Raw genomic sequence first — 17,992 nt, 5'->3', positions numbered from 1 at the left:
TCCCTGCTGGGACGGTCGCTGATGTCTGCAAAGAGAGGGGTGGGCTCACAAGATTAAGACGCTCACACTCGGGCTGAGAAAGAGAGGGGGAAGGGTCTGGAGAATTAAAAACGAAGGACATCCATTATTTCAAAACCTGAAATAGAATCACCTACATATAGGCTCCCTAGCCAGCTCTCTCTCTCTCACACACACAATCAGGATTGAATCCACAGGACTGGAGCATCAGTGCAGCTCGGCAGTGATGAACAGACACATGCCGGCTGATGCCTGCTGATCGACACACCCACACACCGGTGGTCTCGCTGGCCAATCGCTCGCCCCCCTCTCTTCCTCCCCTGTCTCCGCTCAGCGCTGACACAGTTTCTCTGGGCTGGGCTCAGCTCAGAACGGGCTTTCCTGCAACAGCAGCACCAGCTCCAGCCAGAGGGGCTCGGGAAAGAAACCAGCTCCTGAACCCAACGCGCCGCCATGGCACCCAAGAGAGAGTCTTCCGTGAAGAAGCCCGTGTCCGGCACGCCCCCCGCCCCGGCCAGGCTGGGACCCCCCTTCCCGCGCCCCGCCCCGGCCCCGGCGCTCCCCCGGCCCGTGCCGCAGCTGCGACCCCGGCTCCTGAAGCCCTCGGACTGCCCCTTCGACCCGGCTGCAGTGGTGGTGAGTAGAGAGCTCTGGGGCTACAGCTCCACATCTGTGTGGGGTGCTGCTGCGGGGGGGCGTGTCGGGGGGAGGGGCGTCCCACATGGAAAATCAAAATCAGAGATGAGTTTTCCTCTGGCACATTGTTAGAGCGCTGCTCCTCAGAATCAGTTTTACGCTGGCTACCAAGCTTTGGCGATGTCTGTCTCCAACAGAAAGCTTTAGAGGAGATCTCAGCACACAAAAGTGAAACGCTGAAAAAGAGAAGGAAGTTCTAAAAGATGAAAAAAAGCATTAGTTTCAGACAAAAGTCCTCCTGTAGATGCTATAGATCTGCTGCTCAGACATGAGTGCGTGATGTGATGATGTCATGATCTCGTGATGATGTCACCGCACTATGTCACTGAATAGGTACCGGTGTGAAAACCAGCTCTAGATCATTTAGTCTGTTGTGCTAGACTGACCTGTTCTGCAGACGATCATGTCTACAGCAGTATGATATACTCCAGGCTCCAGGCTGAAGGCTGGACAATTGGAAACACTGCTATCAACTCAGATGGCTCCTGTATTCTGTGCAGAGGAGTCAGCTAACAAGTCGTTCACTTCCTCCAGTGTACAGTCAGTCAGTGAACTGTCTCTCAGGCTGCAGCTGGAGCTGGTGGGTGAAGAGGGAGGATTTAGGCTGTCTGATCTCAGTAAGGATTGAAACATGCTGAATGGAGGTGGTATAGCTTAGTCTATGGCAGGGGTTTCCAATCCTGATACTGGTGACCCACACCCCTGCTGGTTTTTCTGACTGCTTCACTGACTTGATAATGATGATAAGAGTAACGTGAGCTGTTTGTTCTCGGCTCTTAAACATGTTGCAGCTCTAACCCTTTGTATTGTGTAAGTGAAATAAGATCCCAAGCTTGTGAGTGGAAACAAAAGGCGAATGTCCCAGTGAAGCAGCTTCTCAGATGAAGCGAGGCTCAGTGATCTGCTGAGAGCCAGCAGGTGTGTGGGGCACCAGGACCAGGGCTGGGCACCACTAGTCTAGGGCACGGGGTATTCTGACAGCTTCTTCATCCATCCATATTCTACCTGCTTCTTCCAGTTCAGGAGGGGAGCTGGAGCCTATCCCAGCGAGCGACAGGCACGAGGCAGGATACACACATATGCTCCACATGAACATCCGAATCCGAGTCACCTTTATTCACCCAGCACAATTCATGTACAAGGAATTTACTCCGGTGTACCTTGTTGCTGCAAAAACATTCTACATAAGCCATACGCAAACAAGAGAATAGACAGCGTTAAGACACCGCACATAGAGCTAGGGTTCTGGATAAGCATAAAGACAGCCCTTGGAAAGATGCTGTTTGGTTCTGGTTTCAGTAGACGTAACGTCTTCCTGAGGGACATTTATGAAACAGTAACCTGGGTGGGAGGGGTCATAAGCAGACTTTCCTATTTTCTTTGCTCTGCAATTTACACAGGGAGAACATGCAAACTCCACATAGATAGCATCCCAGCTGCATGGGGTGAAGGGTGAATGGGCCTTGTTGCAGAATTGTGCCTCTTGTATGATTTTCTGTACTTTCCTTCTGGTGAAATGGTAACTGTGGAAGAGCCTTTCTATTCTGACAACATCATGACATCATCACAACATCACGACATCATCAAGGCATGAAGCACAGAGGTCTGAACCAGCAGGTCTGCTGCACTGTGGCTACATTTCTCCTGGTCCTGAAACAAATGCTGTTTTGTACACTTAGACTCAAAAACTAACATTCCTTTGCTTATGGACAGACTGGCTACACTCCACTGTCAGTCTGTACTGTGCACTATGCACTGCTCTGTCTGCACGGAACCGTCCAGCCGGTACTGCGCTCAGCTCCCTGATCACAGAATGATGTCATCATACAAAGACCCTTAGACTAGAGGGTAGACTATGACATCACCAGCCGACTGCTGGCTCCCTGGGCTGCATGTCCGCCATTTCAGCTCGCACGAGGGCCTTCGGCAACCTGGCCGAGGAGACAGTAGGTGAGCCATGCGGGAGCTCCTCACCAGTCTGAACCGCCGCCCAGCGCTGCCCGGGGGCCAATCCCGTTTGGCTGCGGTGATGAGTGAGGCGCCCGAGGCTGGCGTGTCCAATCGGACGGGGGCTGTGGTTCTGGGTAGGGTCTCTCAATGGGTCTGTCGTGGGACACGCCCCTCTGCTCCGCCCCGCTCCCCTCACTGAGCAGTAGCCCTGGCACTGGGGCACTGGGGTACTGGGGTACTGGGGCTCAGGGCTGCATCCCTGCCAGCCTGGGGCCCCCCCAAGCCCCACACCACCCCCAGTACCATTGCCACCGTCACGCCATTGTCGCTGCTGCGGCCCTCTCTCGCTCGGGGTATGGCTTCACACCGCCTTCACACGGCTGCCTGGAGGACAACCAGCCGTGGGCAGGCAGGTGCTGACGCTCGGCCCGCGGGGCTCTCTGTGCCTGTGTGCGTGACTCCTGCCTGTCTGTCCTGCAGTGCATCTGCCGCATCTCTGTCTGCGTGCGTCGGGCTGTCTCTGTTTCCCTGCCAGTCCTCCCCTGCTTCAGGCCCGGAGGGTGGCAGGCAGGTCCTGCGCGTTCTGATTCGGCACAGGGCATCAGGGACGATCTGATCGCAGTGGCATTCAATGAATTCTCAGAAAAGAAAGTTGATTGCTTTTAAATTAATATTCAGCGCTAATTAAAAACGTTTGAGATCCTTTTTTCCCAACGGATACAGATGGATGAAACTTGTACCTATATTTAGATAAGATAAGATCACTTTATTGGCCATATACAATTTCTTGCATTAGGAATCTGTCTTTTTCACACACCCCAGCTTGCTCTCCATGAGACACACAGACAGGGAGAGAAGCTTGAGGTCCGAGTGCAGGGTCAGCCATTTGTACAGCGCCCCTAGTGCAGTTGTTGTTAACGACCTTGCTCTGGGGCCCAACGGAGTAGGATTCCTCTGCTGGCCGCAGGATTTGAACCATAGGTGCAGATCCTTAGCTACAGTGCCACCACTCTGCCCTCCAGCCCTTTCTATGAAACACTGAAACTATGGCTCTTCCAATCCCATTTATTGTTGTTACTGCCGTAAGTAATACTTGGTGCTAACCAGGCTATTTTTAAAAAGAGAATAATTTAAAAAATATGTAAAAATAGTTTAAATAGTACTTAAAAACAAAGCTAAACCAACCAGTGCAGCTCTGCGGGTCTGAGCCTGGTCAGTACCTGGATAGGAGACCTCCTGGGAAAAACTAAGGTTGCTGCTGGAAGAGGTGTTAGTGGGGCCAGCAGGGGGCGCTCACCTTGCCATCTGTGTGGGTCCTAATGCCCCAGTATAGTGACGGGGACACTATACTGTAAACAGGCGCCGTCCTTCAAAAGAGGTGTAAAACCGAGGTCCTGACTCTCTGTGGTCATTAAAAATCCCAGGTCATTTCTAAAACATAGGGGGTGTTATCCCCTGCAAATTTCCCATTGCCCCTTACCAATCATGACCTCTTAATAATCCCTGGCTTCATCACTCTGCTCTCTTCCCCACTGATAGCTGGTGTGTGGTGAGCAGACTGGTGCATCATCCAGGGGGGCTGCACATGAATAATCCCTAAGGAATAATTGCTTACACTTATATAGTGCTTTTCTGGACACTCCACTCAAATCGCTGTACTAGTAATGGGGATCCCCTCCACCACCACCAATTTGCAGCCCCACCTGCTGTCACTACATTGGTGGTGGTGGAGGGGATCCCCATTACCTGTACAGTGCTTTAAGTGGAGTGTCCAGAAAATAAGTGTAATATATATAGGAAAAAGTCATAGGTTTATTCCATGCTGAAAAGAGAAGAAAGAAAACACAACATTTCGGCCGTGGAGCCTTCTTCAGGTGTGATTTATCACTCTGACACCTGAAGAAGCCCCCACAGCCGAAACGTTGTGTTTTCTTTCTTCTCTTTTCAGAATGGAATAAACCTATGACTTGTTCATTTGCAGCCTACGCATGCTGACGCAGCTACCCACCTGAACTACTTCAACATATATATATATAAGGAATTCTTCTTATTAAAATTTCTCCCTTTATTGTCGTGTAGTTGAAGCTGGTATACACTAGGGGACCCCTTCGGTTCAGTCAGCAGAGGTCATTCATCAGCCTCCGACCTCTTCCGTACCGTAAATATGAATCCATGGGTGCAACGAAATTCTAAATGATTTTGAGAAATAATCATTGAGGATAATAAAGATAGATAGATATTTTATTGATCCCCTGAGGGAAATTGCAGTGCAACAGCAGCTTTACACAGACAACACAGCCACAGTGTAACGAATGATACAATAATAATAATAGTACAATACATACAATACAATCAGTACAGTGAGGGGTGCACTAAAAGAGTTACTCACAGTCCGGACACTCAAAGGACAAACTAGAACAGAACAGTACGCAGAAAAATCGTATCACACATATGAATATAATATAGATATAGATATAAATATAAATGTATTGCACGGGTCCCTGGCATATATTGCACAAAGGCCGATATTCATATATGGGTAATATGCATTTTAGATACGTTGTGCGACCGTTTTGTAAGCCGCAGAAATATGTTGACAGCGGCTGCTGAAGTTTACAAACTACAGCGTCTCCTCTTGAATCTTCGTCCCCTTCCCCCCCCCGTTATAATTTTGTGTGCGCCTCACTATGGGGTACTACGGTAAACCCAATGAAGACAACGCCCGCTGAGCCGGGCTGCGATTGGTTGGCGGCGCTCGGCTTCAGTAAACAGTGACGCAAGGAGTAGGTATTACAGGCCCGCCGCCCTGGACCGGCCCACATTCCTGCCGTCGACCGCCAGACTCCGAACTCCAGCAGCCCGGGCACCGAAAATGGTGGGTGTTTTCTTATTGTGCCTTACACAGGCGGATCAGGATATTACAGGGGTATATCGGGATGCAATGTTAAGCAGAAGCATAGGCTCTTCTGTTTTTGCGTTGAAGGGTGCTGAAGTGACAGTATTGCCCTAGCTGTCTGTGGGAGGGCCTTTTCTATCAGGAATGCTCGCTGTTGGCTACCCTTGTCTGGGGCACGATTAATAAAATACCGCTCGTCTCGCCGGGCCTGGGGATTGAATATGATTTGAAGCGGGATGAGGCGGATCTGTCCCGGATACATCTCGTAAGTTCGTTCAGTTGCGTTTGAGGTAGATAGGTGAGGCATCCGGGGGTGTGAAGTTGTTCTGTACAGCTTAATAACACCCCTCACCCCACAGCCTCCCTCTGTGATCAGTGACCGGGAGTCTTATATCCGAAATTAGCCTTGTATCCGTAATGGAGGTGACGCGAGTGCTTCTATCATTTGGTATTCGTGTTTGATTTGTGTCTCTGTTTTCTCTCCGTTTTTGTTTTAATAAAACAGTCTGACTTCTCGGAAGACCAGATTCTTGGTAAGTCTTTTACCTTTTACATGTTTCTTTTCGAAAGAGCTTCGGGGTTTTGTGGATCTGAAAGTCATTTTTTTTCCGTCAGGACAGACGGTTCTCTTGTCTCATCTTCAGCTTCTGGACACCGGCTTACTGCTTCATCTGTCTGTTGAGTCCTATCACATCTTCCTCTTTTCACCTTTCCTTCTCTCTCTCTTCTTTTTTTTTTAAAAAAAAACAACTTGCAGATTGAGTTTAAACCAGAACAGATCTACGGTAAGTTGTCAATGCATTGCCGTGCGTTGTGATCAGACTGAGGTTAGAAATAATAAGTACAGGCCGGCGAATGTGTTCATGCCCGACACGGGAACGTCGCCTTTAATCATGCAGGAGTGCTCTCACTGCACAGGAAGCGCAGAAGTCGGGTCTGGTGTGTGTGGCTTTGCTGAATTAAATCCTGGCGTGACGTTTGATGGGGTTGAAGTGTTAACTAACAATAGGGCGACTGTGAAATATTTTTTCCTGGGTTTTGCATGCGCGAATCGATTAACGTGTTGTGACTCCTGCTACTATTCCGCACTGGCTACTACCAGGCTTGTGTGTGACTGAGTGTGCGCAATGTCCCACCTTTCAATAGAAAGGCACGGTGTCAGACTGAGGCCAGGAGGCTGTGAATGTCAGATGTGTAAATCTTGAGATGTCCTTATAGAGGTGAACTGCTAGCCCGCATGTGTAATGATCGACTCTGCAGCAGTGTGAGGAAATGGCCGTCTATCAATCCCTCCCTTCGGTGGATTACTCTTGGGGAGGAAATGCGCTGGATATGGACTAATCTGTTACTATCCCGAGCAGTGCGTTGAAATATACAGATGGCGGTCGTTTCTGAAATAAGCTTGTCTGTTTTGTTGGTCTGTAATTCCCCCCCAACATCTTGTCAGAAGAATCGGGAGAGAGACGCGAAGAGTTAAACCGGAAGTACTTGGCAACGGTAAAGTTGTTGTAGTACGGAGCTGTAAAATGCTGTGTGAAAAGCGTGTCATGGGGCTTGTTTTGCGCTTGAAACTCGGGTTAAAGCTCCGAAAACGATTGTTTGAGCGCTTTTATGCCCCTGTATCGTTCTCTTTTCTTCCGAAGTCCCGTTAGCGTGTTTCGCCGTCGACAAGAAAGACAGAACAGGAAATGGTTAAGAAAGTGTTTCGAGTATCCGGTGAAATGTGAATTTCTTGCTCGGGTCGGAGATTAAAGTTGATGGCGAGTCCTTCTGCCTGAAAGCTGCTTTTTTTAAGGCTAGTATCTGTTTTTTGGTGTGTGTTGGGGGTGGTCTAAACGGCCATCTCCTTTTTTGGTTTCCTGGACGGCTCTCGGCCGGTTTCCTCTCTGGTGTGCTGAAGCCGCGATGGTGACTGATAACACCCCTGCCTGCCTCCCTCCGTCTCTCCGCGCCTTATATGGTGAAGAGAGTCCTGGCTGCTCCCGGGAAGAGCCCGCATTCCTGCCGGCAGGAAAAACGAACACCATTACGCGGCAACGTCAGGAAATTCCGCAGCGTCTTTCCAGACTCTCTCCCTCCCAAATCCCAAACAGTCCCTTGCGCGTTCCCCGGGATATTCCTTAATTGGCGTTTTAGCAGTTGCCGACCCTCTCCCTTGCGGAGATGGTCCTCGCCTGATGATCCTGTTTTTGAATTTCAGCGTTTGTCTGGTTCTTTTTTTCATCTCTTTATCATAAATTCCCAGTCAGCGGGAGCTTTTGCACAAGATTTAAAACGAAAACTCGAGAGGCTTCTTGTTCTCCTTGAGACCTGTGCCCTTTCTGGTGTAATGTAGATGTTCATGGAGTGGAGTACAAACCGGGAGAGTCTGTGACCCAGTACTTCTCCTAGTTCTGTTTTTTGCTCTTTTTGAGATGTTGGAGCGGAGGTCAGGGGCTGTAGGTTCACGTCCTGGGTTTGACCCATCTCTTGGATTGCTGCCTTATAGTATACAGATGTAGTCTCAATTTGTATGCCATTGACTGTAAGAATTACAATACCAGGCAGCTTAAAGTCGAGTTCCCTGCCTTGGTCCTTTGAACCCTCGTGTCTACTTTCCATCTTGCCATCTGATCCATTATACAGTTGAACCAGAGACTGACCTCCTATCTGCATTCATTTTAAGCCCCTTTAATTGGTTTCAATCCCTGAACATGTCAGAGGTCACCTTTTAATTAGTGTTTTTTTAAGTGTTCTCAAAGGCTGAAACTTTTAGGTTTGATTTGGGAACTCCAGAAATAAAGGGTTAAAAGTACAGTAGATGTCACCTTTCATTGTCCTTAGAGTTTTTTTTTTTGCTGCAATAGGTATTCAATCTGTAATGCTAATGCAAAGGACACAAATTGAATGGAACAACAGATCAAAGAGATTCAAGGCCGGTATTTCCAGATGCTTTTTGCAGGAGCAGTGTCGCGGTGTCGGAGTGGCATCCAGGGATTGTGACAATAGCGTGCGTGTCAGCACTGTTCGGTGGGCACGCCTCGCTGCACCCTAACAGCACTCTGCGCCCCGGGGCGTCTGCCAAGCGCCGCTGAAATATTAAAGTGGGAATAATACTGGGAGGGGTGGGGTGAGGAGAGCCCGGGGCGAGCGTGAGGGAGTCGGGGTGGCAGTGAGACCCCTCGTGCTCTGTGTATCCCACACCCGACCTCTAGCCTGCTGTTGTGCATGTGTTGCGCTCTGGTGTCTCTGGGTGACAGCAGTCTTGCCTGCTGGGCTGGTCTGGTTAAGCCTTTCCGCTAGGGAAACCAAAACAGAATGCAGTTCCCAAGTACGGCTCCGGTTTCCTCCCGCAGTCTGGAGAGATGCTGGTGGGTAAGTTGGATTGTGGGAGAACAGGCCCTGGAGTGCACGTGTGTTTCTGCCCTGTGATGGACTGACGTCCTGTCCAGGTTGTACCCTGCCTTGTGGCTCTTGCTTGCCAGGTTTGGCTCTGGGCCACTGTGTCCCTGAATTGGATGGATTTGGTAAAGGCAGGGGATGATATTATTATTATTATAATTATATCATCATTATTATTATTATCTTTTAATTTTAGGGGACCTTTCCAAACCCAAGGACGCTTTTCTCTGTAGGTAGTGACAAAGTAAACAAAAGTACAATAAAAAGAAAAACAAACAAGCGTGCAGGTTTATACAGCTAGAATGTAGGGCAATCAGACAGGCCCTGGCTAAAAAAAGGTGAGTTTTGAGTTTTGATTTGACGAGAGACAAAGAATTTCTCTCGTGGAGTCGGAGGAAGGGCGTTCCATAACAAAGTAGCTGAGACGGAAAAGGCACAGTCACCACAAGTCTGACACTTAGTCCTGGGTACAGTGAGCGGAGGACCAGCCTCTGTCAGTCACGGTAACGATGGAGGAGTTCAGAGATGTATGTTTGAGCTGGATTTAGTCCTGAAAGGCAGTGACAAGATCTTATATTGAATATGTGACTTCATAGGCAACTGGTTTAGGTGTAGGAGTGAAATACCACCAGGGTCTGGTGTGCGTTCGTCGTCTTCCTGCTGAGTTTTGGACATATTGCAGCTTGTTGACAAGAAGTGTTAGGGAGCCCATAGAGAGATTCAGAAATCACGCCTAAATGTTATAATTGAGTGAATGAAGCATTCAGAATCGGATACTGATGGAAAATGCCTAATCTGGGCAATATTTCTAAGATGGAAAAAGGTATTAATGAGCTGTTTCACATGCGGATGTCCAGGATTGGTCCCGGGTTGCAGTTCCTGGGGTTTTGTTTCAAGTTGAGCTCGGGACGACTTAGTTGGACAAATAGTTTTACTCGATCGGAAGGAGCTTGTTTGTAAGATCTGCAGGACTGGGCCCTTTCCAGGCCAGGGCTGGCCACTTCCTGCTCTCTGGGAAATCTGTGTTGCGCCACAGTCCTATTGGTGAAACGTTATGAACTAACCACAGTGCACCCTCTCTCTCTACCCCTCCATTTTGCTTTCTCTTGTCTTTCTCCTCCTGCCCCTCTCTCCCTCTCCCTCCACCCCTCCTGCTGTCCCCCTGGCAGAGTTCAAGGAGGCCTTTATGCTGTTTGACCGGACAGGCGATGGCAAGATCAGCTACAGCCAGTGTGGGGACGTGATGAGGGCGCTGGGGCAGAACCCCGTCAACGCTGAGGTGCTGAAGGTGCTGGGGAACCCCAAAGCCGAGGGTGAGAGTCCTGGGGTTGCGGGGTACACGTTTGAGTAACGCAAGGGTAAATGTGCAGTGTGTGTAGTCTGTATACAGTGCAAGGTGGGTGGCAGTGCCCTGGCTCGGTGTGTAGACATCAGTCCCTGTAGTGTAGTGGGCCTCTTCGTGTTTACTCAAAGGGTGGTGGGTGTTTGGAACAGACAGCCCTGCAATGGTGTTGGAAGCCAATTACCTGGGATTCTTCAGTAGAAAAGTGACAGGATTAAATCCTCTGGAAAACCTGCAGCAATAGGACAGTTGCAAACTGATCTGCAAGTGAAGGAGTGGGTTCCGAGGGTGCAGAGTGAGGTGTGTGGGAGTGGGGTCCATGCTGTGGGTCTGTGGGTGCAGAGTGGAGTATGTATGTGGGGTGTGAGCATGGGAGTGGGGTCTGTGGGCGCAGAGGGTGTCCAGCGTGACCCTGATCTTCCTTGCAGAGATGAACCACAAGATGCTGGACTTCGAGCAGTTCCTACCCATGCTGCAGGCCATCGCCAAGAACAAGGACCAGGGCTCCTTCGAGGACTTCGTGGAGGGGCTGCGCGTCTTCGACAAGGAGGGCAACGGCACCGTGATGGGCGCCGAGCTGCGCCACGTCCTCACCACGCTGGGTACGCCGCTCCTCGCCCGTGCTCTCAATACAGTTTTAGACCTCAAATGTAATGCAGGGCAGCACGGTGTCCCATGGCTCCTCGCAGTGCTGGGGTCTGCTTCTGGACTTGGAGTGCTCTCTGTGTGGAGTTCACATGCTCACCCCGCATTCGTGCAGAGCTCCTGGAGGAAAACCAGTTGCCTCCCACAGTTACAGAAAGACATGCTGGGATGTAAATTGGATTCTGGGGAAAACAGACCCTGTTGTGTGTGCGTGTCCTGTCCTGGGTGTACCTTGACTTGCCGCACGGGCCGGGTGCTGACTGTGGGGCTGTGCGGTCCGTGCCGAGTGGGCCGGGTGCTGACTGTGGGGCTGTGCGGTCCGTGCCGAGCGGGCCGGGTGCTGACTGTGGGGCTGTGCGGTCCGTGCCGAGTGGGCCGGGTGCTGACTGGGGCTGTGTGCTCTGCACTGCAGGAGAGAAGATGACAGAGGAGGAGGTAGAGACGCTGCTGGCAGGACATGAGGACGCCAACGGTTGCATCAACTATGAAGGTAGGAGAGGGTGTGGGGGAGTGGGGGACGGTGAGGGTCTCCTGGTCGTCTGCAGTGGACAGGAGTTTGTAGGCAGTCCTGCAGCACCCAGATGACCCCCCCCTCGGACAGAAGCTGGGGGGGCCCTCTGAGAGCTTGAAGGTTCCTGGCCCTGGATCCGAGTGTGTGTGCTGACGAGGACTGTGCGGAACAGTGGAAGGTGCTGACTCCTGGCGATTGCCCGCCCTGATTGCATTGCACACCTGAGCACCGGACAGGAGCAGCAACGTAATTCTATTGTGTGTCACGCAACACGTGTCCGACAAACAAGAAATACCCTCAGCCAAACGAGAGTCAGATGGCGTACTGAGGGCTTGTAATGCTGTTGAGGACTGCAAGGGTGATCTGCAAAGTGTGATGTCTTGGGAACTACAAGTCCCACGGTGCACTGGTGCATCTTCCCACATCCTGTTTTGGAGGTGGTGAGTCAGGCGTGGAGGGTGATGGGGGGGGGCTGCAGGTAGAATTCTGTCTGGTGGAAGAGTGATTCCCAGTGCACGTACTGTAGGGGCCCATGCAATCGCCAGGACAGGGGTGATCCTGCTGCAGCTCTGGCTTCTCTGCAAGGGGGGAGCTCGCTCTGCTCCTGGGCTGCAGTGTCTGTGTTGTTGTCCTGGGTGTTTGGAGTAGACGTCTTCACTTGGGCATCGACTGTGTCCTCAGCTCTGCCTGCCTCGTGTCTCCACCGGCAAGCAGTCTGTGGGGGGGGGGAGGGAGCATCCCTGTTCCTTCCTATCGAAGTTCTCTAGATCCTGATGGAGTCGGAGAAATAGGAGAGAAAATGTTTGCCCAGATAAAAACATGCAATATGAAATTGACGAATGAACTCCTCAAAAAGACGTCAGACACGGCTTTTGTTTTTCGGAGAGCAGCTCACATTCTGTGCTCCAAATCAAAACCGCACAAAGCATGTCACCTGTGATTGTTTGTGTATGCTGTGTGTTTTTTTTTTTGTCCTCTGCAAAAGGAGCGCAAATACGTGAAAAAATATTGACCGCTGTGAATGTTTTTTTTTTCTTAAGAATTGGTTGGCCTGTTGTCTATCCAGCTTCTTAACCCTGACCTGCCCGACTGTTAGGAACGGGGGTTGCAGTGAGACGCCCCTCCAGGCTCCCCCGCGGGTCCGATGAGATTCGTGCCGGGCGCCCTGGTTGCCGGTGGCGAGGGCGGGGCAGGCTGAGCCGCTCCGGGCCCCGCTGGGCCGGCGGGTAGGGGCGACGATGCTGCCCGAGCCCCCGACACGGGCCGGCCTTCGCTGGGAGCTTGACCAGCCAGAATCGCCCCTGCGGGCCACAGCTGGCCCGTCTGGTTTACAGCAAACCTGAATCCCGTTTTTTGCACTTGCGGTCCGTCTCGGGGGTCCCCTGTGCGGAACCGGGCCGGCGTGCGCGAGATCCGCGGGTCAGGCGGTCAGGGTTAACGCTGCGCACCGTCCTTCTGGGATCACGATCCCGGGAGTCTGCCTACTGCACCTCCTCTGTCAGCTCCCGGTGAAGACGCGTCCGAGGAACTGAGCGGTTTAGTGAGGGGGAACTGATGCGGCCTGCTGTAGCTCATGGGGCTGTGAGTCACATTTTCTTCGGCGTGCTCTTGTTGTCCAGTGCAGTAAAACCTGGGTACAACTGTCACGGCAGAAAAAAAACAAACGGACACTGGTGTAGAGGCTTCTCTCCTCGGGCTGATGCTAGCCGGCGAGCGGCGGGGTTGTGTGCAGTAGGAACGCTGCTGTCTGTCGCCGCCCCTGTGGTCACAGTGTGTAACTGTTGTTCCTCTCCCGCAGTCTTTGTGCGCCACATCATGTCTGGCTGAGCGTGCGTCGGTACGGCACTCCAGCACGTATACCCCCGGGAGAGACCCCCGCCGGGCCTGCCGACACGCCCACGGGCAGGGGCTCGCAGTCGCCCCCTTCCCCCCCTCCCCAGCCGAGCTGAAAACGCCCACTGGCCCCGAACCAGGCCTTCCTGGTTGATCCTCCATCTTGATCTTTTCGGCAGGATCTTCAGCGAGAGCTCTGCCTGTCTGACTGTTTCTGCAGACTAGAGCACCGAGTACAAGGGGCTGTGCTTTAAGAACTGCGGAGGTGTGAAGTTTTACCTGTGCACAATACGGTGCACTGGGGGAGACCCCGCTGAATGACAGTGCAGACATGTTTGTCCTGGTCTCGTTTGTTTTAGAAATTGGCCAATAGCCCCATCGTTCTTTCATATCCAGACAAACACCACACCCTTTAGAGGCTTCAATAAGTACCTGGATTGTGTTTGTATTTATGCATACATCTATGTCTTTGTGCATATACACATCTCTGTGTGTTTGTGTATATGGGCATGTATGCAGCGTATATACATGAGTGATCTGATCTGTGTCCAGATACTTAGAAGCCCCCCCCCGCCTTTGGGATGGTTGCCATGGCGACTGCGCTCCCCTGCCTGGGTGTTTTTCGGAAAGGCATCCAGCCGTCTCTCTCCATCGTTCTGTTTGTTTCAAAATCCTCCTGTTTCATTTTGCTGTTGATGAATGACCCTTGTCTCTGCAGCGCCCCCTGTCTGCAGCATGCTCCTCTGCATGTGTCTGGGTGTCTCTCCTGCTGCCGATGTAGGAACCCAGGGCTCTGTGATGAGGGGGGCAGGGAGGGGCAGGGGCAGACTTTCGTAGACGCTAGCAAGAGGAACGCTGTTGTACTCAGAGAGCTGGTGTGTCATGAGTAATACCTACAGAATCTTAACACCTGGCCAGATGTCATCTGCCCGAAGTACTATGGCTCCTAGATTCTTGCTGTTCACAAGCAGGGACTGGGATCGGCCAGCGGGCGCTGAGCTCTGCACAGGCAGGGAGGGACTGGGATCAGCCAGTGAGCGGGCGCTGAGCTCTGCACAGGCAGGGAGGGACTGGGATCAGCCAGTGAGCGGGCGCTGAGCTCTGCACAGGCAGGGAGGGACTGGGATCAGCCAGTGAGCGGGCGCTGAGCTCTGCACAGGCAGGGAGGGACTGGGATCAGCCAGTGAGCGGGCGCTGAGCTCTGCACAGGCAGGGAGGGACTGGGATCGGCCAGTGAGCGGGCGCTGAGCTCTGCACAGGCAGGGAGGGACTGGGATCGGCCAGTGAGCGGGCGCTGAGCTCTGCACAGGCAGGGAGGGACTGGGATCGGCCAGTGAGCGGGCGCTGAGCTCTGCACAGGCAGACAGGGACTGGGATCGGCCAGTGAGCGGGCGCTGAGCTCTGCACAGGCAGGCAGGGACTGGGATCGGCCAGTGAGCGGGCGCTGAGCTCTGCACAGGCAGGCAGGGACTGGGATCAGCCAGTGAGCGGGCGCTGAGCTCTGCACAGGCAGGCAGGGACTGGGATCGGCCAGTGAGCGGGCGCTGAGCTCTGCACAGGCAGGCAGGGACTGGGATCGGCCAGTGAGCGGGCGCTGAGCTCTGCACAGGCAGGCAGGGACTGGGATCGGGATCGGCCAGTGAGCGGGCGCTGAGCTCTGCACAGGCAGGCAGGGACTGGGATCGGCCAGTGAGCGGGCGCTGAGCTCTGCACAGGCAGGCAGGGACTGGGATCGGGATCAGCCAGTGAGCGGGCGCTGAGCTCTGCACAGGCAGGGAGGGACTGGGATCGGGATCAGCCAGTCTCCTTGGGGTAATGTCAGATCAGACTGTCAGCATTCAAACAACCCCAGCGAGTGTGTGTAGACGTATAGAAAAATCTGTATTTAAGTAGGAAAAGATGTTATGTAGAAATTAAAGATCATTCTTTTATATGAACCGATCATGGCAATAACGCAGTCTCCCCAGCTCTCCTTAAGAACAGCTGTCCTTTACTAACCTGGAATTGCAGCGAATAGAATCTTGCTGGTATTCCTCTCGATTTCCAACTTGAATTCGTACTTCTTCTGTACCTGGAGCTCGTAGTCTGCTGGGCCTTGAGTTTGGCAGCTTTTCTCTCTGGGCTCCGCTCCTTTTGTAGCTGCAGATTCTCGAGTCGGACGGGGTGGAAGGACAGACTGACTGACCGACGGGCAGCTCTCTAACCGTGACCCGGGCGGGGTCCCGGGTCAGCCTGCTGCTCTGGCTGAGTAGGAAGTAGAGCTGTCCCTCCCTGGCCCAGCCCTTCCTTCTAATCCCAGCTCCCGCCCCTTGGCTGCTGACGGACAGACTGACTGCTGGACGGGCAGACAGGCGGGCTGGACGCTGGCTACAGCACAGCACTGGGAGGAGAGCAGCTGCTCTTCTGTAGCAGGAGAGCACGATTTCAAGATGGCAGCCTCCTGTCTCAAGCAGAGTGTAGGTTGGTGGTGCTCTGTAATGCAAGTACTGCAAGAGCACGTTTTGCATTAATGAGCGAGCCGCCTTCAGTACTGGCTTTTAGTACCTGTTGAGGCCCATCGGTTCTTCTGTTTCACAGTTTTCTTGAAGAACCTACAATCTGCATTTTTTTTTAATGGTGCAGGAGCTCCATTACTGTAGAACCTCCCTGTCGTTATATCCTGCTGAGGTTATTTCCAATAGTAAGTAGCAGATGGCAGAGTGTGCTGAGGGCGCCCCCTGGGTTTGAATCGATGGCACTGCAGGCCCCCTTGCTGTAGCTGGTGTCCAGTTCCCCTGTGGTGAGGAACACAGAAACACTAACCCTTCTCTCTCTTCTTTCTCTCTCTCTCTCTCCCCTCTCAAACAGAGCTTGTCCGGATGGTTATGAGCGGTTGAAGATTCGAGGAGCACCCCACATCTATTTTTAATTCATTGCATATTCTGTTTATATACAACTTTTTTGCCCCTGGCTCTCGTCTGCATTCACTCCCACCCCCCCCCCCCCATCAGCAGCCCCCATCTTTGTCAACATTCAGTGTTTCTTTTCAGAAGTGCCTTTATCTGTAGAATCCCCTCCCCCGCTATCCTTCCTCCAGTATAAACCCATCTGTACGGATGGCAAATTCCTTCCCTTCCCCCTTCCCTTGTTCAGACATGCATGGATTAGACGCTGACAGAATTGCAAGACCCTATTTATTACACTAGCAGCAATTTGGGCAATACTCAAACTCGTGTCCGTGTCCACCCTGTGATTGGTGGGCTGCAGGGGCGGGGTTCTGGGAAGCTGGCAAAGGGGTCGGCCGAGTCCGTTTCGATGGTACCCGCCTCCTCCCTACCTGTCCAATTGCAGGATTCGGCCATGGGGCTGTTACTCCACGAGCCAGCCAGTTCATCCTTTTGGACGAAACCTGGATGTCAAGTTTTGGAATTTTTGTTTTTCCTCCTTCTGCATTCCTGTGTCATTCACACAATAAAACATTTCAAATTTCCAGAAATTGAGAAAGTTGAGTGTTATTTTTTTTAAAGTTAAATTCTTCTGCACTTATCTTGTATAGTTTGCTTTGCTGAAGTGCCCTCGATGTATGGAAAGTGGGTTTCCATTTTGCCCCACAGTGCCCTCTCTTATTGTGGTCTCATGGCCCAAAACGAATCCTAATTTGCCCCAAATGCCTGGAAGAATTAAACATTCAGGGGTTTTGGTGGCTGCTGGTTATCGAGGTACAATAGAGCCTGAATCCCGGGCTCTGTGTTGGCTCCGTGTTGTATAAATCTCAGTTGCGATAAGACCTCCGACATCACTGCTGGTGAATCTGAAGGGGGAGGATGTTTATTGTAACACTGGTGTTTAAGTGGTTGTACAGCACTGAAATGCATCCCCAGCTCCTTTCCTCTAGTGGGACTGAGGAAATTATTATTTTTTCATCTTATTTCTGGATATTGTTTAGCTCATTATGGGCCTGGGCAAAGCCTGAACCTGAGTAATTTATAAGAAACCGTGGAGCAATTGAGGAATGTCATACCTCAATTGCCCTTGCAGATTCACTACCAAACTTGGGGTTGTCTTGTCTTCTGGAATCGGCTCAGAATTCCTGCCATCTGTCTTCTATTGTTTGGCGATTTCCAAACAAGCACCTCTACAGTGTACAGTACATGCCAGCACTGCCACTACCATATTGGGGCAGTGCTTCAGAAAGGGGCTGTTTGGTCTGGCAATAATCGCCCTAGTAGCATATATGGTTAACGCAGATACTCTGCTCTAGGTGAGCAGCTCTCTTCTGCAACATTAACCATTTAAAGTGAGAGACATTGAACTTTTTCAAAATGCCCTGGATTTGTGGAAAAAATGTTGCACAAACTTGTAGTTTTCACCATCGGGTTGTCATTAAATGGTGCAAAATCTGCCTTAAATCATTTTTGACATCTACTTTTATTTTTAGTTATGTGTGTGACACATCAAAAGAGGGCTAATTTGGACAGCAAGTTCAGGCAAAATGGCAATTCTGACCTGAACTACATTTCCCAGACATCTTTGTGTGTGTGTGGGGGGGGGGGGGGGCACTCCTGTGGCCCTAAGTCACATGATCAGTTGCCAGCTCAGAATGGGCCAGGGGATGGTTCTCAAACTTTTTGGAACAAGTACCACCCCTAATCCAACCAAAGCATCCAAATACCACCTACAAGTCATCATCTCATAGGAACCCCAGAAATCTCAATGACCAACATGAGCGCGCGTGCACACG

The 17,992-nt window shown here is 51.6% G+C and overlaps 1 protein-coding gene across 1 annotated transcript; it reads left to right on the top strand.

Annotated features, from left to right (window-relative positions):
- Window positions 1–5,432: 5,432 nt before the first annotated feature.
- Window positions 5,433–16,747, top strand: LOC148841414 (myosin light polypeptide 6-like; the record flags this gene model as incomplete). Its single annotated transcript, XM_088921110.1, has 7 exons — window positions 5,433–5,539; window positions 6,066–6,093; window positions 6,318–6,345; window positions 10,111–10,254; window positions 10,712–10,885; window positions 11,341–11,418; window positions 16,120–16,747. Coding segments are annotated over 7 exons (588 nt in total), but the record flags the coding sequence as incomplete, so codon positions are not given.
- Window positions 16,748–17,992: the final 1,245 nt, after the last annotated feature.

This window comes from Atractosteus spatula, chromosome 1, assembly GCF_055471065.1.
Source record: "Atractosteus spatula isolate fAtrSpa1 chromosome 1, fAtrSpa1.hap1, whole genome shotgun sequence".
Taxonomy (NCBI): Eukaryota; Metazoa; Chordata; class Actinopteri; order Semionotiformes; family Lepisosteidae; genus Atractosteus; species Atractosteus spatula.
Note: the sequence above shows the minus strand (reverse complement) of the source record. Positions and strands in the feature narration are given on the sequence as shown.